General features: G+C 46.8%; 1 protein-coding gene across 1 annotated transcript in view; it reads right to left on the bottom strand.

Moving 5' to 3' along the window:
• WDR1 (WD repeat domain 1) overlaps positions 1–12,543 on the bottom strand; it is a 48,413-nt gene extending 35,870 nt beyond the window's left edge. Inside the window, exons 1-4 of the mRNA XM_040419102.1 lie at positions 12,395–12,543; positions 8,564–8,685; positions 6,118–6,208; positions 3,948–4,095 (exon numbers count right to left, since the gene is read on the bottom strand). Coding sequence (XP_040275036.1) covers positions 3,948–4,095; positions 6,118–6,208; positions 8,564–8,685; positions 12,395–12,410 — 377 coding nt within the window. The 5' untranslated portion in view covers positions 12,411–12,543. The remainder of the gene's footprint in view (positions 1–3,947; positions 4,096–6,117; positions 6,209–8,563; positions 8,686–12,394) is intronic.
• Positions 12,544–26,744: the final 14,201 nt, after the last annotated feature.

Below are 26,744 nucleotides of genomic sequence, written 5' to 3'. Positions count from 1 at the left end.
ATGGCTAACCTCCGACATTCCAGATGTGGTAAAACTACAACTCCCAAGATGTACACTTGCTTGGCTGTTCGCAGAACTCCACAAAAATGAATGGAGCATGCTGGGAGTCGTAGTTTCACCACAGCTGGAGTGCCGGAGGTTAGCCATCACCGTCAGAGTAGAGGAGCTGAAATAATCACGGGTGACCTGAACGAACAGGTTCTGGACACAGTGATCCCCCTAAAAACACAACAACAACATTCTCTAAGTTTACATTTTAGGATCACAAAACTGTACAATAAAGACTGGTTGGCTCAGCAACGATCCACCAGATTATAAGGCCACTTTCAGACGAGCGAGTGTCACGCTCCAGACTTCCAGCACTGCCGGGGTCGCATAGCATTATATTGATTTATGATGCTATGTAACCCTTAGAGGTCTGGAATGTATTGGATAACGGTGACATAATGCTGTCAGTGTTATCCAATACATTCCAGACCTCTAAGGGTTACATAGCATCATAAAATCAATATAATGCTATGTGACCCCGGCAGTGCTGGAAGTTCAGGACGGGTGCTACCCTGCGAGTCCTGAGTGCGACACACGCTCGCTCGTCTGAAATTGCTTTTTCATTACAATAACTGAGTCACATAGGATTGGGTCCCAGGTCAGCTGTTGGAAGAGGATGGCAGTCCGTGAGCACTGCAGCGTTCTCCTATGCCATGTGATGGCACCGATCGGCGGGGTGCCGGGACTCAGACCCCCGCTGATCTGATAACGACGACCTTCATTACAGGATTTTGAACGCTGCCTTTTATAGAACGCCAGATTTCACACACTGCGATGTTTATGATCCGATTGGAAGGACAGACCATGCACAACCCAACCTTCTACACAGCACCCTCACACATCCATTAGAGAAATGACATGGCAGGTAAGTCTCTCCAACCAGTGATGTCACCACGTCCACGTCACAGCTTCCCCTCACAAGGCCTTGCACGGCGTCTCATCTCTTGATATGGGCAATATAAAATGCCCAGGAGGAGGAGAGCCACTAGCAGGGCATCCGTCACTACCCGTGCTCATAGCGTGTAGTACTACTTTTCCCCACAAGGGCCGCAGACCTGAGAGGCATTGCGTGCATTTCAAGTGAGAATGCTCTCCCCTACAGAGCTGCTATGTGTCCAGCAATTTCCACTGATTTGTATGAAGTGTAAAAGTACTCACATAATGTAGCAGCGGCTCTAGCCTAGTACCATTATCAGGCAAACCTCATTGTATAGATGTAGCCTTAAAGGGGCAATTCCAGGAATTCACCATTGGTGACCTATCATCCGTTGATCGGCTGGTTTTGGTAGCTCTGGCACTGAAACTACACAAATTCATCTATTGTGTAGTAGACAGAGACCGAAGTGAATGGAAGCAGCGATACAGTTACAAGCTCCGTCCGCAGCACAACGCATGAACCTGTAGTCCTGGGGACGGAGCGGGTGCAGGGCGGCAGATCCCTGAGGATAGTCCATCAGTATTAAAGGGTCACTGTGCATTCAGAAAACTTTTGATAGGTTATAGGGACATACCAAAAGTTTTGATTGGTGGGGGTCTGAGCATTGAGACCCGCTCTCTAGAACGAGGGCAGAAAAGCGCTCGCTTAGCACGTTCTCCCTCCTCAATAGAAAGTCTATGGGCTCATGTCGTGCAGCTAAGGGATCGTCTTAAGTGAGAGCTTCTCTCCCCTCATTCTAGAGATAGGTGGGGGTCTCATCACCAACCAAAACTTTTGGCATGTCCCTATAACATATCAAAAGTTTTCTGAAAGTAAAAATCCCAAAATACCCCTTTAAAGCTAAAGCCCACCAATATAAGCTTTTACTCTCTAAGGATTTTCCCACCACACACCTTGGAACGAGTACAATGCACTGTGCGAAAGATTAAGAGCCGGTTCTTGGAGGGTATGACAAAGCACTTAAATATACTGTCAGCTATCCAAGTCAGAGGATGTACGGCCCGTCATGCCGGCACAGATACTACACCACAAAAGGACTGGATCTTCCGTTCTTACCGCTACTCCACACAGATCTAGCGGCAGCACGGATCCGGCAGGCTCTTCACCCGCCTGAACAGCCTGCCGCTAATGTGAAAGTAGCCTTAGTGAAGTATACAGCTTTTTAAAGCCACGTGTACAAAAATAGCTTGGGGACTACTGCTATAGACCATGGCTGACCAGAAAAGTATTTTAATTCAATAGACAATCTAAAAGTTCCAAATATCTAGGTTTTTCCATAAAGCCTCCTGCACACAACTATGAGGCTGTACAGAGACACATGGAGTCCTGTCATATCTCGCACGTCTACGAGCGTCCTTACTGCTCTGCTCAAAAAAATAATACTAATAATCCCAAGCCTTCCTCCGTTGATCCGATTTTGTCTTGTACTACAATTAAAGGGGTTCTCCGGGCTTTTAATATTGATGACCTATCCTCAGCACCCTGCCGATTATCTGTTTGAAGAGGAGGCGGGCGCCGTGCCAGCCACTGTTGACCTTCTTGCCGTCGCCTCTGCAGCAGGTGTAATTACACCTAACCATCCCATTCATTTCAATGGGACGGATCGTTCCCATACACTTGAGACGGTTAGGGTCCATTCACACGTCCGTAATTCTGTTCCGCATTTTGCGGAACGGAATTGCGGACCCATTCATTTCTATGGAGCCGCACTATGTGCTGCCCGGATCCGGAATTGCGGATCCGCACTTCCGGGTCCGCAATTCCGTTCCCGAAAAAAATAAAAAATAAAAAATAGAACATTTTCTATTAAGTTCCGGCGATGTGCGGTCCGCAAAATGCGGATCCACGAAACACATACGGACGTGTGAATGGATCCTTAGGTGTAAACAGTGAAGAGGAGGCAGCGCTGGCACGGGGAGCGCCTCCTCTTCAAACAGCTGATCGGCAAGGTGCCGGACCCCCGCCGATCTGATAATGATGATCTATCCTGAGGATAGGTCATCAATATTAAAAGCCCGGAGAACCCCTTTAAAACTGAGAACTACATAAAAGATATCTCTGCTCTGTGCTCCAGGCCAGCCATGTTCTCCACGCTGTGGCCTGTCTGCCCAAGGACAAAAATGCTGTTAAGCCAGTCCTTCTTTAAAGCTCCTCTCCTTCAGCCAGCCACCAGCCAAAGATGGAGTAGATCAATTGTAGAATAACCAGAGGGATTTCGCCTAGACTGTGTGCGGATCATGCAGAAAGTGCTGAAGACTGACAAGCAGTGAGGGCAGCGATAACTGTTACTTTTCTAGGTTTAGTGTTCCTTTAAGGATCCCTGCCAAAGTGCACACCATCGATGATGATGCCGGCTGGGCCTTCTGCCAGAAGTCTGAACAGAGACACAGCCAGGAGGGAAGACTTTTCAGACGTCCATTGTTTTGAGCACACACTTCCCCATCTCTGATAATCTCACCTATCAGCATCCATTGCTGGGAATGCAAGTTTAAAGGAAATAACTCTTTATCATGTGAAGGTTACAAGACTTCAGAACCACAAAGATCAGGATTTGGGATGAGCGAAATTTACTTCAGATGAAACATCCGAAGTCGATTCGCATAAAACTTCGTTCCAATACTGTACGGAGCAGGAGCTCTGTACAGTATTAGAATGTATTGGCTCCGATGAGCCGAAGTTATTGCTTTGCGAAGTCTCGCGAGACTTCGGGTAATAACTTCATAAATTAATTTGTACTGTAAAAAACATTTCCCGAACTCTGGTTCGGTTTCAAGAGAACTGAAGCAATAACTTCGGCTCATCGGAGCCAATAGATTCTAATACTGTACGGAGCGCTGTACAGTAACAGAACAAGGTTTTATGCGAATTGACTTCGGATGTTTCACCCGAAGTCGATTCGCTCATCCCTAATCAGGATACACACATGACCTAAAACAGCAGCACATCCTTCAAGGCTACTTACTTTTCTCTTCCTTCCCCGACCACGGCAAGCCTCTTGCTGTCCTCTGTCCAGGCGATGTCCTTAACCTTCCCCACAAACGGCTGGTACTCATACTTCAGGAGATGCTCCTTCTGCGTGGTATCCCATATTCTTAGCTTACCAGTGATATCTGACGAACAAGCACACGGACACTTCAATCATCACATTACGTGTGACGCCACTGAGCCTACTGAATAATGAAGGGTCATTTGTACACAGTCTGCTGCCATTCATTGTCACAGAGCTGGAAAAACCAGCTGCGTCTACTCCTTTCACTTATTCCCTTCCCTACAACATCTTCTGAGCCTGCCACGTACGTACGACCGCGGAAGAGAGAAGCCCACCTACGACCGCGGAAGAGAGAAGCCCACCTACGACCGCGGAAGAGAGAAGCCCACCTACGACCGCGGAAGAGAGAAGCCCACCTACGACCGCGGAAGAGAGAAGCCCACCTACGACCGCGGAAGAGAGAAGCCCACGGAAATAACGGGGGTCTGATCTACAGAATCCATTTTCAAATTCTCTCTCTCAGGAAATTATACATGGAGTTAGTGGATGGAGGTCTCTCGGTCAGCCAGCCTATAGATTTCAAAGGTTCTTTTGTAATGCTTTATTTCCCCTGTGGTGGCGCTGCAGAGAGGACCGGACACCTGAACTGCAAAACATAGAGAGTGCTAGATGGACGGGTGGCAGCCCACACCTTGTAAATGTCTCGTTCAGCCAGAAACTCAAAACTGTGAGGGGAAGAGCAGTAACTGCATAGTGGTGCCTGTATTGTTCCAAGAGCACTACCTCCTTTTTCCCTCCATTAAATAATATAGGCACAGACCGTACCGCCTCCCTGTCTCTTATAAAAAGGATACAGGCACAGATAGTACCTCCATCCTGCCTTGCTCTATATAAAGGCACATGCAGTACTAGCTCACTCTAGGTCCCTGTATACGATGCAGGCACAGACCGTACAACATCTCAATCTCTCCCAGTAAATGATGCCAGCATAAAAAGTAGTGCCACCCGGTCTCCCCCAGTAAATGATGTAGGCAGATAGTACTGCCATCCTGTCTCGCTGTATAAAAGGATATAGGCACAGACAGTACTTCCTCAATCTAGTTCTCGGTATATGATGTAGGCACAAATAGTACGGCTTCCTGGTAAATTACGTAATACTGTCCCACTGTAACTAGTAAGAGGAAAAAGGGCCAATTTACAAGAGCTGACACGCAGGGAAATGATTGGGAGCGTACTGTTAGTGCCCGAGCATTGCCCACATGTGTGAGCTGCACTTACATGCAGCAGTCATCCTCCTTTGTATAGGGATGAAAGAGATAAAACGATCATTCCTTCCCAGGCAGATTGATTGTTTGCCGGCAGCATATCCTTGTTCACACAGGACGATGTGCTACAGACATGATCAAGTCACCAGACAATCAATAGCTTTGCGCATAGTCACAAATATCGGGAATGAGTGCACATAGGTTGAGGTTTGGGCCAGTTATCGGGAACAATCCTTCCTGTGTGAAAGGATAATGATGGCCTATTCTCAGGCTAGGTCATCCATAGGAGATCAGTGGGGACCGTGACTGTTGTAGGTAGCCGCTGGTGCCAGACACTATACAGTGGGCGGCTCCATCATTATGGGAAATTTTAAAAAGGGTTGGCCACTGTCCATTACGAGCTGAGTAGTCCATACATGCAGCCGGTAACAGACATTATTAAACCACTGGCTCAGATTTCTAATGGTTTCAGATGCCTAATTCATATTTACTTGCGGGTCCCCTTCCTGGCGCCGTGCTCCCAACATTAGCCACTGATGGAGGGACATATCAGTCCTGTCACTAACACAGGGTACAGACCGCGCATGTGCTAGGTCCCTGCGCATCCCCGCTGTAAGCGAATAGAGGCTGCTGACTGGTGGGACGGGGTCACATGTTCCTCCATCAGCGGCCATGGAACCGCAGCACCGGGAAACAGGTAACCAGACCTAAATTAGGCTCACCGGCGGCCATGGTTTAATAATGCCTATCACCAGCACACGTGCAGCTAGTAATAGTGGTCAGACCCTTTAACTGTACTGGTATTTATATCAGGCATTTACTATATAAGGGTTAATCAGCAGTTGTCATAGTCTTCTTCATGCTTTGCAGTAACCTACCTCCAGATGCAATGTAGAACCCACTGGGAGCGTACTTGGCCACAACCACCTGGTGGGCATGCTCGGTGTAGACATCTGCAATGGCCGGGTTCTACGATGAGGAATAAGACAACACAGCAGATCAGAGAGAGGTAGGTAATGACTGCCACATACAGACCCAGCACGTTTTATCTTAGGTTCAAGGTGCAAAGAGCCCCGGCCCCATTACACGCGCTGCCTCTTGTCACAGGGTAAGCAGTGTCAAGTCTCAGACGTATGGAGAGAAATTGTATTTAACACCATAAAACCAAGGAATCAAAGCGGATCTACGAGCCGGGGCATTCATTCTCCAATTCCTGCTTTCTATCCATCCCCATTACAGATCAACAGATCGGGGATCTCCAGCTGTGCACAGGCTTACTGCACGGGTAGGAGCATTAGACCCACACCGCCGCCATGTCAGCAATGCATCAGGTCCGCTCTGACAGGCTGCAGAGTGTTCTCCGCCATAACAGCAGCACAGCCGGCTACTGGGGCCACCACCACCGATCCACAGAATAGATGATAAATGTCTGACTCTTGGGACCCACACTGACCAGGATCCTCCTCATGACACGACCACTGAAGGTCCATGTATGGCATTTACTTCAGTAGGTCTGGCTACAAAAAACAGACCTGATCACTACCTGGTAAAAACAATAAAATAAAAATCAAAAGGAACCCTTCCGGGGTACCGGTTTTTGGAACCCTTGCCTATATTGATGGCCATGTGCGACTTTTGTAGAAGAACATTTTCTTTACAATCCACTCCTGACCCCTGCTTCAAAGGCTGCAAAATGGCAGATGTGGAAGCACTCCAAGAATAGTCCTTCAACCCCTTTCATGATCGTAATACTTCACAGCACCGAATACTAACACGTAAACTGGCTTATATACACCTGCGAGACAATCATTTCTCACACACGCAGCAGAGATTTGGGTCATGGGGGTGAGGGAACATAGCCAGGAAAAGAGCAATCATGTGTCCACAGTTCAGGCTTGTTGACAGGACACTTTTTGCGTTCCGTATACAGAACCATTCATTCCAATGGTTCCGGAAAAAAAAAAAAACAGAATGTACTCAGTATGCATTCCGTATTTCCATTTTTCCATTCCGTTGAAAGATAAAATATGTCCTATAGATGCCTGCAAATCACGTTCCGTGGCTCCATTCAAGTCAAAAAAAAAAAAAAAAAAAAAACACACATGGAATGTACTCCGTATGTCTTCCGTATCCGTTCAATTTTTGCGGAACCATCTATTGAAAATTTTATGCCCAGACCAATTTTTTCAACGTAATTATTGTATATGCCATATGAAAAAACAGAACGGAAAAACAGAACGGAACCACTACTGAAAAAAAATAAATAAAAAAAATTATATATAACACAGATCCAGGAAAAACAACCCTAAAACACTGAAAAAGACATATGGTCGTGTGAACGAGCCCTTCTCCTGACAAACACTCCTTATGTCTCAGCGCCCTAGGCCCCTGAGGGGTGCTTGGGATTTCCTGCAGTCACATGAGTTTTAGCTGGAAGATAAGTGGGTATATTCAGACTAGCCCTCTCAGGAATGAATCACACAAGTGAAGTCTGCGGGCGCGGCTCTGACTCACCTCAGTTACGTACGTCCTACGGGCAGGAGAGTGAAAGGCTCACAGTGCGAAGCGGCCACTGCCTCCCAACTCAGGAGAACAAGCCCGTACAGGCTGGAGCTCCCAGAGAACTGCGGCACATACCTACATAGTCCGTACAGGCTGGAGATCCCAGAGATATTCCTACATATACCGCCATGTACTGTATGGGACCCTACAACTGCGGCACATACCTACATGGCTCGTACAGGCTGGAGATCCCAGAGATATTCCTACATACACCGCCATGTACTGTATGGGACCCTACAACTGCGGCACATACCTACATGGCCCGTACAGGCTGGAGATCCCAGAGATATTCCTACATACTCCGCCATGTACTGTATGGGACCCTACAACTGCGGCACATACCTACATGGCCCGTACAGGCTGGAGATCCCAGAGATATTCCTACATACTCCGCCATGTACTGTATGGGACCCTACAACTGCGGCACTTATTTCCCTTATTACATACTTCAGCAAAAAAAATATTTTTTAAAGCAGTTTCTAGCAGGAATGGCACAACACAGAGTCATGAATATATTCTCCAGAATTGTTATTACATGGGGGGTGCAAGCAGTTACAAAAACAGACATGTCAGGAGAGGTGAAGGCTCCTTTTTAACCCTTGGCCAACGTACATAAGGGTTTGGGGCTATAGTTTTTTTTATTATTTCAGGAAAAGCCCCTTTAAGAGGAGAGAAAAATGTAGACAAGATGCAATTTTCCCACATCCTCTAACGGCAGGATCCGGGTTGGTGGATGGACAGGAGCAGAGAAGGTCTCCGTACCTCTATATTCCTGATGATCACACATTTTCCATTCGTGTACAGAAAGTTGTTGCCCTTGGGGTCTCCTCCGAGCACCTTGGCCACCCCTCTCTCCGTCTGAGGAAGGCTGGCAAACACATGTTCTAAAGGAGAAAGAAACGGCATAAGCTTCAAGCATTAAAGGGCTATTCCCAAATCATTCCACCATTTTATGATCAGTGGGGTCCGACCTCTCAGAATTAAAAGGGTCCACTGCGTTGATGTAGCATTCATCCTGACCACAGAGAGAGCAGCATTCAGTCATCACCATCCTGCACCCAATGTCTACTCTTCATTCATTCCTCGCCTTCCATAGGTATCCGTCTATCTATCCACACGGTCACATTCATCCCCACAGAGACCAATCTTTATCCCTTCTAGCCACTGAACTCCATCCATTCACACTGGCAGCAATGTGTCATTCCTAATTCATCCCCAATACAGGTCAGTGACTGATGTGCGGGACTCCCGACTATCCACGTTCCATCAACAGAAGAAGAGTGCGAAATGTAATTCATTCCTTCTATTCCTATAGAGATCACAGACCACCACACTATACCCCATTCATTCTAGCCACAGCCCACCATACTATACCCCATTCATTCTAGCCACAGCCCACCATACTATACCCCATTCATTCTAGCCACAGACCACCATACTATACCCCATTCATTCTAGCCACAGACCACCACACTATACCCCATTCATTCTAGTCACAGCCCACCACCCACCACACTATACCCCATTCATTCTAGTCACAGCCCACCACACTATACCCCATTCATTCTAGCCACAGCCCACCACACTATACCCCATTCCTTCTAGCCACAGCCCACCACACTATACCCCATTCATTCTAGCCACAGACCACCATACCCCATTCATTCTAGCCACAGACCACCATACTATACCCCATTCATTCTAGCCACAGACCACCACACTATACCCCATTCATTCTAGCCAGAGACCACCATACTATACCCCATTCATTCTAGCCAGAGACCACCATACTATACCCCATTCATTCTAGCCACAGCCCACCACACTATACCCCATTCATTCTAGTCACAGACCACCACACTATACCCCATTAATTCTAGCCAGAGACCACCACACTATACCCCATTAATTCTAGCCAGAGACCACCACACTATACCCCATTCATTCTAGCCAGAGACCACCATACTATACCCCATTCATTCTAGCCAGAGACCACCATACTATACCCCATTCATTCTAGTCACAGACCACCATACTATACCCCATTCATTCTAGTCACAGACCACCATACTATACCCTATTCATTCTAGTCACAGACCACCACACGATACCCCATTCATTCTAGTCACATAGCACCGAGCATTATACTATACTCCATTTTAGCAACATAGCACCGTATACGGCATTCATTATATCGCCATAACAGCATACTATAGTCCATTCATTCATTCTGTCCCCATATCATTACACTATACTTCATTCATTCTATCCCCATAGAGATCAATGTAACACCCACCCTTTACACGGAACGACAGATCAGCAGATTGTCAGCAAGAAAGCGTTCCTTCTGGGAAACCGCCTGCTCGTCAGTGGAGAAGGGCGCTGCATTTACATGTAGTGATCTCCTCCACAGTATAGGGAGCAGTGATCGCTACTGCCTTCACTCGTCCCCACACAGACTCGTAGTTTGCCGGCAGCAGGTGCTGTTTACACTGCACAATCTGATGGCGGCACATTTACACCGCCAGATAATCGCCAACGAGCGTTCCTATAAACACTGCTTAGCGATTATCTGCGGGATTCTCCTCCTGTGTAAAGGACCCTTTATACTTTGTTACAATGTATCCGTTTAGAAAATTAACGGGCCGCGTGGAGTCCTGACTGTTCAGGTCACAGAGGATCGTTACAACTGTGGGAGGCAATATTCACAGCCGGAAAGCAGAGATACTGAAATGGAAAAAAAAAAAAAAAGTGCAGCAGAAAATAGCAGAACTTGAACAAGGCAACGGTTCACCAGACACCAATACAAGGAGAGGGACCGACCATGGCCATGACCAGGTCAGAGGCTCCTAATCCTGGAAAAGCTTCTATATGGCAAATATCATCTGTGCCCTACAGGAAGCATCGCCGCTCCGGCGCCACATCCGACCTGCGGGGCACGCTCGTTATATTACCTCCACGTCTGTAGATCAGGGATCAGCAACCTCCGGCACTCCAGCTGTTGTGAAACTACATCTCCCAGCATGCTCCATTCACTTCTATGGATGTTCTGAGAAGAGCTGAGAAAGTGGGCATGCTGGGAGTTGTAGTTTCCCAACAGCTGGAGTGCTGATCCCCGCCGTAGTTAATTCCATTACCCCCCAAAAGTTACTAAGTGCACAGATACCAAACCCGCATCATGTAAGAAACAACTGGATCCCAGTACAGGGCAGGATTCATACCAGTCACCTAATATTCCGGATAATCACAGAAACACAGTATAAAGAACAGACAAACCGTAATAAACCCGCAGCGGTCCAATACTCGTATAACCGAGGAATCGCCTGCGTCAGCGAGATGGCACATAACACATGGACCGTATACCCACTGCTGCACCCCAAACCTCAACAGGACACCCACAATGATGTATGCACCATTTTATTTATACCTCTTATTAAAGGGCCCAAAGTAGCTTTCACAGGAAACCCCTCCCCAAACGGGGCACCCCACAAACATGACAGCTTATTTGTGGGGAGCCCCCAGAGCACAGAGGGAAAGAGGGCACCCCTCCATCCTGACAGAGTCCCACAGTCTGCAACAGGCAGCACGCCGGCCCCCCCCCCCCCCCAGGGGGACCACCCCCTCTTCCAGGCGCCACCCCCTCTTCCAGGCGCCACGCCGCCCCCCCCCCCCCCGGGGGGACCACCCCCTCTTCCAGGCGCCACGCCGCCCCCCCCCCCCCCCCGGGGGACCACCCCCTCTTCCAGGCACCATGCCAGCCCCCCCCAGGGGGAGCACCCCCTCTTCCAGGCACCACGCCGGCCCCCCCCAGGGGGAGCACCCCCTCTTCCAGGCACCACGCCGGCCCCCCCCAGGGGGAGCACCCCCTCTTCCAGGCACCACGCCGACCCCCCCCAGGGGGAGCACCCCCTCTTCCAGGCACCACGCCGGCCCCCCCCAGGGGGAGCACCCCCTCTTCCAGGCACCACGCCGGCCCCCCCCAGGGGGAGCACCCCCTCTTCCAGGCACCACACCGGCCCCCCCCAGGGGGAGCACCCCCTCTTCCAGGCACCACGCCGGCCCCCCCAGGGGGAGCACCCCCTCTTCCAGGCACCACGCCGGCCCCCCCAGGGGGAGCACCCCCTCTTCCAGGCACCATGCCAGCCCCCCCCAGGGGGAGCACCCCCTCTTCCAGGCGGCACGCCGGCCACAGGCACATAAATAAGACAGCAGCCATACCAGAACATTGTTACGTCTATATGAGGTTGCTCAGTTTTCTGGATTTGAGATACATTGATGTCACTACAGCATTTGGGTGCAGCATTACACACACTATATATACATACATACATACACACACACACACAGTCACACGCACACACACTGCTGCCTACAGGGATAACACCCATGGGTGGGCCTGGGCTGGAGAAGCACCATCATCCTCGTCTATAGCCGGAGGAGATGACTGCAACAGGCTGGGAGCGCCAGGAAACTCCCTGACAAGTGCGGAGCGCTGCGGTACACGGCGCTGGGCGAGGTGTATACACACAGTGCTGACGTCACGGCTCCCCGCTCATACGGACCGTGTCCCCCCTGCTCCCCCCGGTCACTTACTCAGCTCATAGGGCATCTTGCTGCGAGTACGGAGCCTGCACGGAGTGTCTATGGATGAGCCTCTGCTCCCGGCCGCCCAGCGATTCAAACCCGGAAGCCTCAGCCGAGCGCCCAGCTGCGACGTCTCCCTGTGGCTTTGACCATATATGGTCAACAACGAGCGCTCCTCCAGCCGCTCCCCCCACGCTCAGCGCTGTCACTCTGCCGTGACGTCACCACGGAGGCGGGGAGACCGCCGGCGCCATATTTACTACGGGCTAGCTTGTACTTTTATGGCATTCCACTAGAATGTGAAGTTTCTTGTGTGGTCATTTTTTGGTATATCATTTACCGGGGTTTATCCGACGGACGGACATTCCACCGTGCAGATAGGAGACTACCATTCTTTATTTATTCCAGCCACAAATCAGTGTTCATTCATTCATTCATTCATTCCCATAGAGATCAATGTAACAGATTTCATTCATTCTAGTCACAGCCTTCTGTTACCATGGAGATCAATGTAACAACATTCATTCCAGTCACTTACATAATAATATAGATAATAAATAGACATACAGAACTTGATGCATTCATTCATTCATTCTGCCATGAATTCCTTATTGAAATGAGTGTAACCAATATCTATCCACAAAAATATAAGCAAAAACATTAAAGGGGTATTTCCGGTTGTTAGAAGTTATCCCCTATTCACAGGACAGGGAATAATTATTAGATCGGTTGGGGTCCTACCGCTGAGACCACCACCGATCACGAGACCCCTGTACCCCCTGCGGCCCCCTGAAAAGAATGGAGCGGCCGGTCACACGTGCGTGCAAGTCGCTCCATTCATTTCTATGGGATTTCTGTGAGCGCTGTACTCGCCAGAACTCCCAGAGAAATGAATAGAGCGGCCACGCGAATGTGGGAGCGGCCACTCCGTTCATTGCAGGGGGCAAGTTCTTGTGATCGGTGGGGGTCCCAGCGGTAGGACCCCCACCCATCTAATATATATCCTCCATCCTGTGGATAGGAGATAACTTCAAACAGCCGGAATACCCCTTTAATTCATTCTTTACTTCCCATAAATATCAGTGTTCTTTAGTAATAATACATGTCATCGGTCATGGGGGCAAATGACAGACTCTAATACTAACTTGGACACTAAATAAATAATTGACACCAACAACATAGTGGAGGAAATGGCCGCTGTGCTTTATTAAGGGTCACTTAAAATATTTACAACAATAAATTAAATAAATGAATTAATTTAAAAATACCACCATAACCGATACCAAAAGACCAATAATAAATGAACCATATAAAGACCAAGATCCACTCAGCATGAGCTGAGCGACACTACCCCTCTAATAAAGCCCAGCGACAGGTAGGGAAGGTGGGGTGGGGCGCTGGTCAATTCTTCAGGCACATCTGAGCCAGCTCCGCCCAACCTGCAAATATAAGAGGGAACAGATTCCCGCCTCCAGACCAGCAACAAATCAGGGAGCTGGAAATCTCCCCCAGCAACAGGCAGCGACCAATCAGCTGCACTCTTGACTCGCAGAAGCCGGAATCATCTAGAATGCAGGTAAACTGCTTTCTGAGGTGATTTTACCTGAAATAGAAAAAAGGCGGGAAAAGAGAGACAGGGAAGGTAAGAAAGAGCACCCGAAGCTGCCCCTAACTTTAAATCTACCTAAGGTGTCGTTGCCCCCATGCTTCCCCCCAAGCTAAACGCTCTGGTGGGGTTAATTCATTCATTCTGTCCCTGTTCTTTATGTCTTTTTTCATACATAGCAGCGTAACCATCTTAGGCTACATTCACACGTCAGTATTTTTCTATATCCCGATTTTCGGTCCGTTTTTTGCAGATCCGTTGTTCCTGAAAATGTTTCTGTATGTCATCCGTATGTCATCCGTTTTTTGCGGATCCGCAAAAAACGGAAACATGTATACATTTCAATAAGCAAATAAAGTTGTTTGGATTTCTTTGAAAAAAAAAAGAAAAAAAAAAAGTGAATAAAAGTTTCTAAAATAAAAATGTAATTTCCAGGAACGGAATCCGCATAAGACGGATGACATACGTAATGACATACGAATGTCTTCCGTTTTTTGCGGATCCATTGACTTTGTATTGTACCAGGATCCGAATTTTGCGGAAAAGAATAGGGCATGTTTTATATTTTATCGAACATGCGGAACGGAACAACGGAAACGGACAGCACACATTGAGCTGTCCGATTTTTTACAGGACCCATTGAAAATGAATGGGTCCAGATCTGGTCCAGATCTGTTCCGCAAAAAAACGGAACAGATCAGGAAAGAAAAAACGGACGTGTGAATGGACCCTTAGTCCGTTCTCTGTGTATAATCATTCCTTGCCCTCTCGTGACACAATGGTCTTTCTTTGGCCGTCGCAATTGAAAACTAGACTGAAGATACAATGCCTCAGACTCCAACCAACATGGGCGTTTCTCTGGTAAAGCACCTGTACTGGCGGTGTAGTGGCCGCTCTCTACAGTACAGTGCGGTATTACATGTCCTGTACTGCTCTCAGGCCCCTTTCAGGCGCGCGAGTTTTCCGCGCGGGTGCAATGCGTGACGTGAACGCATAGCACTCGCACTGAATCCTGACCCATTCATTTCATTGGGTCTGTGTACATGAGTGGGTTTTTTTTCACGCATCAGTGAAAAACCCTGCATGTTCTATATTCTGCGTTTTTCACGCAGCCCTGGCCCCATAGAAGTGAATGTGGCTTCAGTGAAAAACGCATTGCATCCGGAAGCAAGTGCGGGTGAAATGCGTTTTTCACTGATGGTTGCTAGGAGATGTTGTTTGTAAGCCTTCAGTTTTTTATCACGCGCGTGAAAAACACATCAAAACGCATTGCACCCGCGCGGGAGCAACTGAACGCAATCGCAGACAAAACTGACTGAACTTGCTTGCGAAATGGTGCGAGATTCCCTGAACGCATCCGGAGCCAATCCGTCATGCTCGTGTGAAAGAGGCCTAACCTCTGTCAGGATGAGCTGCTCCTATGTGGACGGCTCCATGTTATTACTGTGTATATTGTACAGGACCCTGAAGAAGCTCCTGTCCTCACCGTAGATAGTGCTTTCCAGCTTCCAGCAGCCACTCCTGACTCTAAGGGTGCATTCACACGTCAGTATTTTTACCTTTCCAGATAAACGTTCCTGTTTTTTGCGGATCCGAAAATCTGGATGACATGAGGATGCTTTTAGCATGTCATCCGATTTTTTGACGGATCCATTGACTAGAATGGGATGACGGAACGCAAAATCGGACAAATAGTAGGACAGGGTATATTTTTTTTCCAGGATCCGAATAACGGAACCCACGGAACGGAATCACGGAATCGGAGAGCACCATGAGTGCTCTCCGATTATTTGCGGATTCCATTGAAAATGAATGGATCCGCATAACGTTCCGTTTTTAATCGGAACGGATGCGGAACACCAAAACGGACGTGTGAATGGACCCTTAGGCTAGGTCTACATGACGACATTTGTCGCGCGACAGATAGGGCACATGTTGCAGTGCCACACAATAGACTGCCATTATTAAAAATATCGCGCGAAGAATGTCATCGTTTAGACCTAGCCTTATATGTGAGGACTCGCTTTATCTGTCTTAGTTATCTGCTTATTTTTCGTAAACCTTCATTTTCTCTTATCTTGGGATGACATTTTGAAGGTTTGGAACCAATAACTGGTTTTCCATAGATTTATGGACTCAGGTTACATTGGTTTCAGCGTACAATGGTCGTCCCGGAACCAAGTCATATGGTAACTTGAAGGACCACTGTAGTAATCCCCATCCATTGTTTCCTCGTGGACAGCAGGCTTCATTCTTCCCTTACAGTTGTGCAGCCAAAGCTCATTCATTCAAACCACATAGTTCTGTATTCACATGCTGCGGATGTGCCCTGGTTTTACCACAAATGACCACAGTTTTGTGGTTTTAACGATCTTTACCTGTGCTAGCTTCATTTACCATAAGGGTACGACCACGCGGCGAGGTCACGCGGCACTTGTAACGCCCCGGTGGTGGCTCTAATGAATCTAATGAAGACCACACTGGTTTGTTCATGGTCGCGCTGTACTGAAGGTGCCGTGCAGCTATTAACAATACGGACCGACCACACAGATTAATTAGAGCCCGGCCTCGCTGTGTGTTCCTACCCAATCAGTGGAGCCATCATTACAGAGATCAATTCATCTTCATTCCCTCAGACACAGTGGTGTAGTTCATATCATTTATAGAGCTAGCACTGTGGTACAATTATATTATATAAGGGTTGTCTCACTTCAGAAAGTGACATTTATCATGTAGAGAAAGTTAATACAAGGCACTTACTAATGTATTGTGATTGTCCATATTGCCTCCTTTGCTGGCTGGATTAATTTTCCATCACATTATGCACTGCTTGTTTCCATGGTTACGACCACCCTGTAATCCAGCAGCGGTGGTCGTGTTTGCTCACTATAGGAAAAAGTGCCCTCCCACAGTACAGCGCTTTTCCCTATATTGTGCAAGCACGACCACCACTGCTGGATTAAAGGGTGGTCGTAACCATGGAAACGGGCAGTGTATAATGTAATGTGAAAATCAATTCAGCCAGCAAATTAAGCAATATGGACTATCACAATACATTAGTAAGTGCCTTGTATTAAGTTTCTCTGCATGATAAATGCCACTTGCTGAAGCGAGACAACCCCTTTAAATCTGCGCAAATACATATATATTGAAATCCCAATTCATTCATTCATTCATTCAGCCATTCATCAATTCATTCATTCGACTTTCTTTAAATTTCCATATGCATCAAGGTGTATCTGCTGTTCACTAGGCTACTTTTACACTTGCGCTTTCCTGTCCGCGTTTTTCTGTTTGCGATGTGGTGCACACAATGTAAGTCAACGGGGACGGATCCGTTTTCTCGGACACAATAACAAAACGGATCCGTCCCCCATTGACTTTCAATGGTGTTCATGACGGATCTGTTGTGGCTATAGAAGACATAATACAACCGGATCCGTTCATAACTAATGCAGACGGTTGTATTATCGCGACGGAAGCGTTTTTGCTGATCCATGACGGATCCAGCAAAAACGCTGGTGTGAAAGTAGCCTTATTTGGTAACCTTTTATGAAATCATCTGAGTAATAGCACATGGCATGTAATCCATTGTGGGACTTGTGGTTTTTAGCGCTGGAGTATGATATGCTTCCTATTTATGGATGGAAGGGCTGTTCCCTCTTTAAATATGGCTGCCATATCATTAAGGCAGGCAAAGCTGGCACCATCTTTACTGTGGGCAAAACAGAAAAACCCTTCAGTTTCAGTGTCTACCACTTAGGTTCTTTTACTCTGTTCTGGTGAAGGATGTCCAGTCAGAGAAGGAAAGAGAAATTCTCAGTTTAAATATGTCCCCGTGTTTATGGAGCCCTATAAAAGGAGCGGCGTGGACGGCTATGGGCTGTGACTGATGAGGAGCGGTGACTGGAGGTACTCGTGTTACATGTGTCACCGGTGTGCAGCGTGAGCTCATGGCTATATGTAGCTGCTGTCACATAGGTCTCAGATAATAATCAGCTCTTATCACTCCCCGATGAATGGAACTTTACCAAATGTGGCTGTCCTGTGCACAGGTTTATTCTGCTGGGTGGAGTAGTCCGTATATGGCCGAGCTGACAGCACAGGAACAGTGGTAGACGACGGGGGACATTTCTCTCTTCCCCATTCTTAGAAGAACTTGAAACATACAAGGAGCAGTTCCTCTTAGAGAAAATATAGCCAGTAACTAGAAATTCTCAAGTCGTCCTCTCCGGTGCCCTTATTATAAGTTCTATTTAGCAGTTTCGTAGTTATATCTGTTCCTAGGAAAGCTGGGTGACGGCCACTATGGCCAGGATTATTATTCCTACAGGGATTGCCACCCAGTTGTAAATGGTAAACCAGCTTACTCTCGTAGCAATGCCAGTAAGAGGACCCTATAACAGCCGGGTGACAAACCCCAGTAATTTCCACCATGTCGGTTGTCATTGTACGCTCCACGAAACAATGTATTGGTTTAACCCTTTGGATACCGGAGGTTTTCGCGTTTTTATTTTTATTTCCTATCTTCCTGGAGCCATAACTTTTTTACTTTTCTGTTCACAAACCCACATGGGGTGGAATTGGAAAAAAAAGTAATTCCCCCACCGTTTTACCGGTTTTGTCCCTACAGCATTCCCTTTGTGGCAAAACTGACCTGTGCCCTTCATTCTCTAGGTCAGTTTGATTACAATGATACCACATATGTGTAGTTTTTTTTGTGTGTTTCAATACAGAAAAAAATAATAAAAACTTTGAAAAAAAAAAGTTTTTTACATAGCCATATTCTGACCCCCGTAACTTTTTATAGTTATGTCTACTGAGCTGTGTGGGGGCTAATTTTTTGCGAGACGATCTGTAGTTTTTATTGATATTATGGAGTGTGTGTGACTTTTTGATCACCCTTTATTATAAAAATTTTTGGGGTAAGAGATGCAATGAAAAAATTGCAAATCGGCCATTTTGATACTTTTTTACTGTAACGCAATTCGCCGTATTGAAAAAATATTTTTAGATTTTAATAGTATGGGCATTTTTGGATGCGGCGATGCCCATGATGTTTATATTTTTTATTATTTATGTATTTATTTTTTAATTCTAAGGAAACTTTATTGGAATTCCTATACAAGCCCAATTTACATGAAACATAATCACAGTATTAAGCAGTGTGTTTCATGACACTGCATCCCCCCCTGCTTTAATGTAAGTCGTCCTTGGCGCACTCTTGCTACGATGATGCATCACCGGAAAAATATAAAAAGAGCATGCATGCATATACACAGTACCATTACACCATTCTTGTGGTTTCTTTTCTTTGGCTATAAGAGAATTGGGTTAGGCATATATATATATATATATATCAGGAGCATCACAATATAAAACAAATGACAAGGGCCATAGTTTCTCTTGTAACTGGGGATCTGGGCACAGCGAACAGTAAAGACCAGGATAGTCCATAATGTAACCAAAAAGTAAACTTCTCAGGAGGCTCACAGGGCATGAGTCCGTTCCCTGGGCATGAAGCATAATGGTTGTAGAACATCACAGAGGGCTTTAATATGGGAAAGTCCATCTCCGGGCACATGACTTGAACGTTGAAAACAACGGCAAAGGAGTCTTTAGAGAGTCCTTAGAGCAAGGCAAATAATCAAAGCAATGAGTTTCTTACCCTGGCTCTGTAGCTCCAAATGATGCAGGAATGCAGTAACAGTTAATACTGGTATCGGGCAGGTAGTTTTCCCTTGGTAATCCGGTCAGATCTCCGAAGTGGCTGTGATTCTACAGGTCTTGGCTCTAGGTAACTTGGTACATCTTGAGCTAGTGAGGATTCTTCAGTAGGTAGTTCTTCTGGCTGAAGTGGGGCTGTATTAGTCTTTGCGGGAACAAGGAGGTTAAGCCACGGTGTAAAGAACCAGTGTGGAGGTTCTGAGTCTAATATTAGGTTTCCAATAGACTGTGTTGGTTCCACTGGGTCAGGTGACTTTTCGGACCATTGTTCTATAGCTGGAGCTTCTTCTTGGATAATTTCTTTCAAACACAACTTGAGACGGTTGCGATGCACTATTTGTGGTGCTCTGTTCTCTTTGGTGATTTCGTAGATATCAGTCTCACGATTAGAAATAGCTGTGATGACGTAGGATTCTCTTTCCCATTTACTATCCAGCTTAGTAGTGCGATGATTATTTTTCAGTCACACGTGGTTACCGATTTTTAAGAGTTCTGCTTTTGCAGACTGATCATAGTCTTTCTGTTGCTTTTAGCCGACATTTGCCATGTAGATCTGTTCAGACAAAGTGTAAGTAAAATACAGTACAAAACACTATATGGTGTACTGTACTGTATTATACAGACATCAGACCCATTGGATCTTCAAGAACCAAGTGGGTCTGGGTAAAAAAAAAAGTGAAAAAAAGTAAAAAAAAAGTAAAAATCAAAAAACACATTTATCACTGATTAAAAATGAAAAAAAATAATTCCCTACACATGTTTGGTATCGCCGCGTCCATAACGACCTGATCTATAAAACGGTCATGTTACTTTCCCCGCACGGTGAACGCCATAAAAATAAAAACTATGAGGAAATTGAAATTTTGCCCACCTTACTTCCCAAAAAAGGTAATAAAAGTGATCAAAAAAGTCGCATGTATGCCAAAATAGTACCAATCAAACCGTCATCTCATCCCGCAAAAATCATACCCTACCCAAGATAATCGTCCAAAAACTGAAAAAACTATAGCTCTTAGACTATGGAAACACTAAAACATGATTTACGACCACATGGGGTGTTTCTGTAAACTACAGAATCAGGGCCATAAATAATGAGTTTTGTTTGGCTGTTAACCCTTGCTTTGTAACTGGAAAAAAAATATTAAAATGGAAAATCTGCCAAAAAAGTGAAATTTTGAAATTGTATCTCTATTTTCCATTAAATCTTGTGCAACACCTAAAGGGTTAACAAAGTTTGTAAAATCAGTTTTGAATACCTTGAGGGGTGTAGTTTCTTGGATGGGGTCACTTTTATAGAGTTTCTACTCTAGGGGTGCATTAGGGGGCTTCAAATGGGACACGGTGTAAAAAAAACAGTCCAGCAAAATCTGGCTTCCAAAAACCAAACGGCGCACCTTGCACTCTACACCCTACTGTGTGCCCGTACAGTAGTTTACGGCCACATATGGGGTGTTTCTGTAAACGGCAGAGTCTGGGCAATAAAGATACAGTCTTGTTTGGCTGTTAACCCTTGCTTTGTTAGTGGAAAAAATGGGTTAAAATGGAAAATTAGGCAAAAAAATGAAATTCTCAAATTTCATCCCCATTTGCCAATAGCTCTTGTGCAACACCTAAAGGGTTAACGAAGTTTGTAAAATCTGTTTTGAATACCTTGAGGGGTGTAGTTTATAGAATGGGGTAATTTTTGGGCGGTTTCTATTATGTAAGCCTCGCAAAGTGACTTCAGACCTGTAGTGGTCCCTAAAAATAGTTTTTTTGCAAATTTCTGAAAAATTTCAAGATTTGCTTCTAAACTTCTAAGCCTTGTAACATCCCCAAAAAATTTAATATCATTCCCAAAATGCTACAAACATGAAGTAGACATATGGGGAATGTAAAGTCATCACAATTTTTGGGGGTATTACTATGTATTACAGAAGTAGAGAAACTGCAACTTTTAAATTTGCAAATTTTAATTTTTTTTTTGGCAAATATGGTATTTTTTATGCAAAAAAATTTACTTTTTTGACCCAATTTTAGCAGTGTCATGAAGTACAATATGTGACGAAAAAACAATCTCAGAACGGCCTGGATAAGTCAAAGCGTTTTAAAGTTATCAGCACTTAAGGCATGGGTTTCAGGCGCCATCTGTGCGCTTTCTGCAGAAGACTGGGTGGGAGATAATGTGAACGTGCTGGATCCACTGTCGGACACCCAATTGACTAGCGCCTGTACTTGCTCAGGCCTTACCATCCTTAGAACGGCATTAGGCCCGACCATATATCGCTGTAGATTCTGGCGGCTACTAGGACCTGAGGTAGTAGGTTCAGTAGGACGTGTAGCTGTGGCAGAATGGCCACGTCCTCTCCCTGCACCAGAGGCTCCACCAACACCACCACCACGACCATGACCGCGTCCCTTATTAGATGTTTGTCTCATAGCGTTCACAAGGCAAAGTAAAAAGTGGTTAAGTATGTTAAAAATAATTAACCGCCAATATAAAACCTGATGTAGAGTATTGCACTCTATTATTTATTTATTTTAAACTCTATATGACAGCGGTATTTGTGGCCTAAATGTGACACTCACTTATGCACGTCTTATCCCAGATGAGCAGTATATCAGAGGGTTTTTTCACCCCAGTATGCCAAAGCCGTATTTATGGCCTAAATGTGACAGTGACTTATGCACGTGTAATCCCAGATGTGCAGTATATTAGAGGCTTTTTTCACCCCAGTATGCCAAAGCCGTATTTATGGCCAAAATGTGACAGTGACTTATGCACGTGTAATCCCAGATGTGCAGTATATTAGAGGGGTTTTTTCACCCTAACCAAAATGCTGTATTTCTGTCCTAAATGTGTCACGGCCATGGTCATGGCCGTGACTCCTTTACCGCATGCGGTTACCGGCGGTCTGGTTTAGTTGTTCAACCACAGGTGAGGGCCGCTAGTGTGTAGCCTCACTTGTGGTTGCCACGGGCAACAAGTAGTTGGGTATTGTCGCAGTAGAGCAGCCTGAGCTGGTGCTAGGCAGCTTGCGGCAATGTTCATGCGGTTGCACCTAGCAACCTCTCTGTTAGGTGTGTGTGTGTATGTTATGCACTTTGTATGTCTGGTGTGCACTAGGTTTATGTTAGGTGTGCACTGTGACACTTCCCTTCACTGTGGCTGCCCGTGGCAACGTTTGGTATGTGTACATGTGGTGGCAGTGTCTCGGCCTTCTGGCTGACTCCCAGGACATGGTTGCCACCCATGTCGTTGCCTGCGGTAACAGCTACAGTGTGATGTGCATTTGGACACTTCCCCTTTAAGTGGTTTCACTCCCTGTTAGTGTTGGAAGGGTTAATTCCCTCTCCTGTGTGTGTCTGTGTGGGTGTGGCCACTTTGGGCTATAAAGCCTCTTTGGAGATCTGAAGCTGAGGGGTTCTTCAGCCATGCTTTGCTGGAGAAACCCTCCTGGTATTTCCATCTGCCAGTGGGGGCCACCCTTGTGGTCATAAACAAATTGTTATGTATTGTTTATACACAATGTTATTAGGATGTGTTTGTGTGTCATGTCTATTCTTTGCAGCGTATGGTTTCCTGGTGTCCTGTGTGGTGTGTGTGCTCTGTCGTTAGTGTTTGTGGACAGCAGCACTGATACTTGGGTCCCAGGCCCTGTGTCTGTGGCAGGTGGGTGTTAGTACTAGTTGCACTTACCTGCCATTGCCATATGCCTGTTTCCGTTTCCCCTGTCTTTATAGTTTGGCCATCTTTAGACTCCTATTTCTCCATGTCCAGGAGGAACAGGTAGTCTACCCAGCTCCTAGCGTAGGGACCGGCGGAGGGCAAGTAGGGACCCGAGGTTCCAGAGCATGAGTCCTCCTACCTTCAAGGTCGGCTCATGTCGCTAGGAGTTAGGGTCAGATTAGGGAGGCAATAGGAGGTGACCTGCTCCCTAGTTCTGTGGTTCTGGCCAAGACGTGACTACCATCCTCTGTCATCGCACGGCTGAGGGTTTTCCCCATCCTCAGCCGTGACAAAATGTGACAGTGACTTATGCACGTGTAATCACAGATGTGCAGTATAATAGAGGGTTTTTTCACCCCAGTAACCAAAAAGCTGTATTTCTGTCCTAAATGTGACAGTGACTTATGCACGTCCTATCCCAGATGAGCAGTATATCAGAGGGTTTTTTCACCCCAGTATGCCAAATCCGTATTTATGGCCTAAATGTGACAGTGACCTATGCACGTGTAATCCCAGATGTGCAGTATATTAGAGGCTTTTTTCACCCCAGTATGCCAAAGCCGTATTTATGGCCTAAATGTGACAGTCACTTATGCACGTCTAATTCCAGATGTGCAGTATATTATTATTTTTTTACCCTAACCAAAAAGCTGTATTTCTGTCCTAAATGTGACAGTGACTTATGCACGTGTAATCCCAGATGTGCAGTATATTAGAGGCTTTTTTCACCCCAGTATGCCAAAGCCGTATTTATGGCCAAAATGTGACAGTGACTTATGCACGTGTAATCACAGATGTGCAGTATATTAGAGGGTTTTTTCACCCTAACCAAAATGCTGTATTTCTGTCCTAAATGTGACAGTGACTTATGCACGTGTAATCACAGATGTGCAGTATAATAGAGGGTTTTTTCACCCCAGTAACCAAAAAGCTGTATTTCTGTCCTAAATGTGACAGTGACTTATGCACGTTTAATCACAGATGTGCAGTATATTATTATGCCCCCAGCAGCACTAAATACCTGCTCTGACAAAACGCTGGCTGCAGGGCAAGCCAGCACCTCCAAGACATAGAGCGCCAATTCGTGCCACGTGTCCATCTTGGACACCCAGTAGTTGTAAGGCACAGAGGGATCACTGAGGACGCTGACACGGTCTGCTACGTACTCCTTCAGCATCTTCCAAAAATGTTCCCTCCTTGTGACACTAGGCTGCGCATGAGGGTAAGGGTGCTGGCGGGGTGTCATAAAACTGTCCCAGGCTTTAAAGAGTGTTGCCCTGCCTCTGTTGGAACTGCTGTGTGTTCCCCTCATCTCCCCTCCTTGGTTGCCAAAGGAACTACGTAATCTGCAGCCAGTGTTGTCAGCTGGAAATTTTTGGAGCAATTCTTCCACAAGGATCTTCTGGTATTGCACCATTTTGCTCGTCCACCACAGGAATGAGAGATGAGAAGTTCTCTTTGTAGTGGGGGTCGAGAAGGGTGAACAACCAGTGTTGTCCAAAATGTGTAAAATGCGTGGATCACGGAAAGGCAGCCTAACATAAAGTCAGCCATGTGTGCCAGAGTCCCAACAGGTAAGACATCGCTGTCGTCATCAGGAGGATAACTCTCAATCTCCTCATCCTCTTTCTCCTCTTCTGCCCATCTACGCTGAACAGATGGAATTTAACTTCCATGGGCACCACCCTCTGTAGCGGTAGTGTAGGTAACCATCTCCTGCTCCTCCTCCTCATCATCATCCAATTTGCGCTGAGAAGACGAACTGAGGGTGGTCTGGCTTTCACCCTGTGTAATGTCTTCCCCCATTTCCACCTCTTCCACATGCAAAGCATCGGCCTTAATTGTGAGCAGCGAGCGTTTGAGTAAACACAGAAGTGAGATGGTGACGCTGATGATAGCGCTATCGCCGCTCACCATCTGTGTTGATTCCTCAAAGTTTCATAAAACTTCATAAAGGTCAGACATCCATGCCCACTCCTCGCTTGTGAAGAGCGGAAGGTGACTGAAAAGGCGACGACCATGTTGCAGTTGGTATTCCACCACAGCCCTCTGCTGCTTCAAAGCCTGGCCAACATGTGGAACGTCGAGTTCCAGCGCATGCTCACGTCCCATAAGAGTCGGTTAGCTGCCAATTGTAATCGCTGCTGCAGAATTGACAGACCGGAGGAAGCTGTCGATGACTTGTGGAAATAGGCACAAATGCAGCGCACCTTCACCAGTAGCTCAGGCAAATTGGGGTAGGTTTTGAGAAACCGCTGAACCACTAAGTTGAAGATGTGGGCTATGCATGGGATGTGTGTGAGCTTCCCGAACTCCAAAACCGCCACCAAGTTACGGCCATTATTAGACACAACTATTCCTGGTTCTGAGTGGCGAGAGCCACAGCTCAGTCTAGTCTCTTATCCCCTGCCACAGCTCTGCAGCGGTGTGCTGTTTGTCACCTAAGCCGATCAGCTTAAGCACGTCCTGTCGACGCTTCCCCACTGCAGTGCTACACTGCTTTCAGCTACTGATTGATGGCTGACAGGTGCTGCAAGAGGATAATTCGGAGGTGGAAGTGAAGGAGGAGGCGGAGGAGGAGAAGTGGGGGTTGGAGCCACTAACGTAGGTGCTGGCGGAAACCCTGATGGAATTAGGGCCCGCAATCCTTGGCGTCGGTAGCACCTGTGCCATCCCAGGGAACGACTCGCTCCTGGCCTCCACAACGTTTACCCAGTGTGCCGAAAGCACTTGTCCATGTGTCAGTGGTTAAGCGAACCTTCCCAGTAACTGTGTTGGTCAGGGCACGGGTGATGTTATGAGACACATGCTGGTGTAAGGCGGGCACGGCACACCGTGAAAAATAGTGGCGGCTGGGGACTGCGTAACGAGGGACGGCCGCCGACATCAGGCTGCGTAAGGCCTCAGTGTCCACAAGCCTGAATGGCAACATTTCCAGGGCAAGTAATTTGGAAAGTTGCGTATTTAGTGCTATGGTCTGTGGGTGGGTGGCTGGGAATTTGCGCTTGCGTTCAAATGCCTGGGGTAAGGACATTTGCACGCTGCGCTGGGACACAGAAGTAGATGTGGTCGCTGATGGTGCTTGCGAAGGTCCAGGTGCAGGGCGGGAGGCATCCAGGCCTGCGCCTTCGACAGGGCATTGGCCAGCACGTAACACAGGGGAAGATGAGGCAGTGGTGTGACCCGCAGACACTGACTGTGGACCCAGGCTTTCGGCATACCTATTACGGTGCTTTAATGCCATGTGGCCGATCATGCTGGTGGTGGTAAGGTTGCTAGTGTTCACGCCCCTGCTCATTTTTATATGGCACAGGTTG

Source organism: Bufo bufo, chromosome 2, assembly GCF_905171765.1.
Source record: "Bufo bufo chromosome 2, aBufBuf1.1, whole genome shotgun sequence".
Lineage (NCBI taxonomy): Eukaryota > Metazoa > Chordata > Amphibia > Anura > Bufonidae > Bufo > Bufo bufo.
This window is presented reverse-complemented; position numbering and strand designations above follow the sequence as displayed.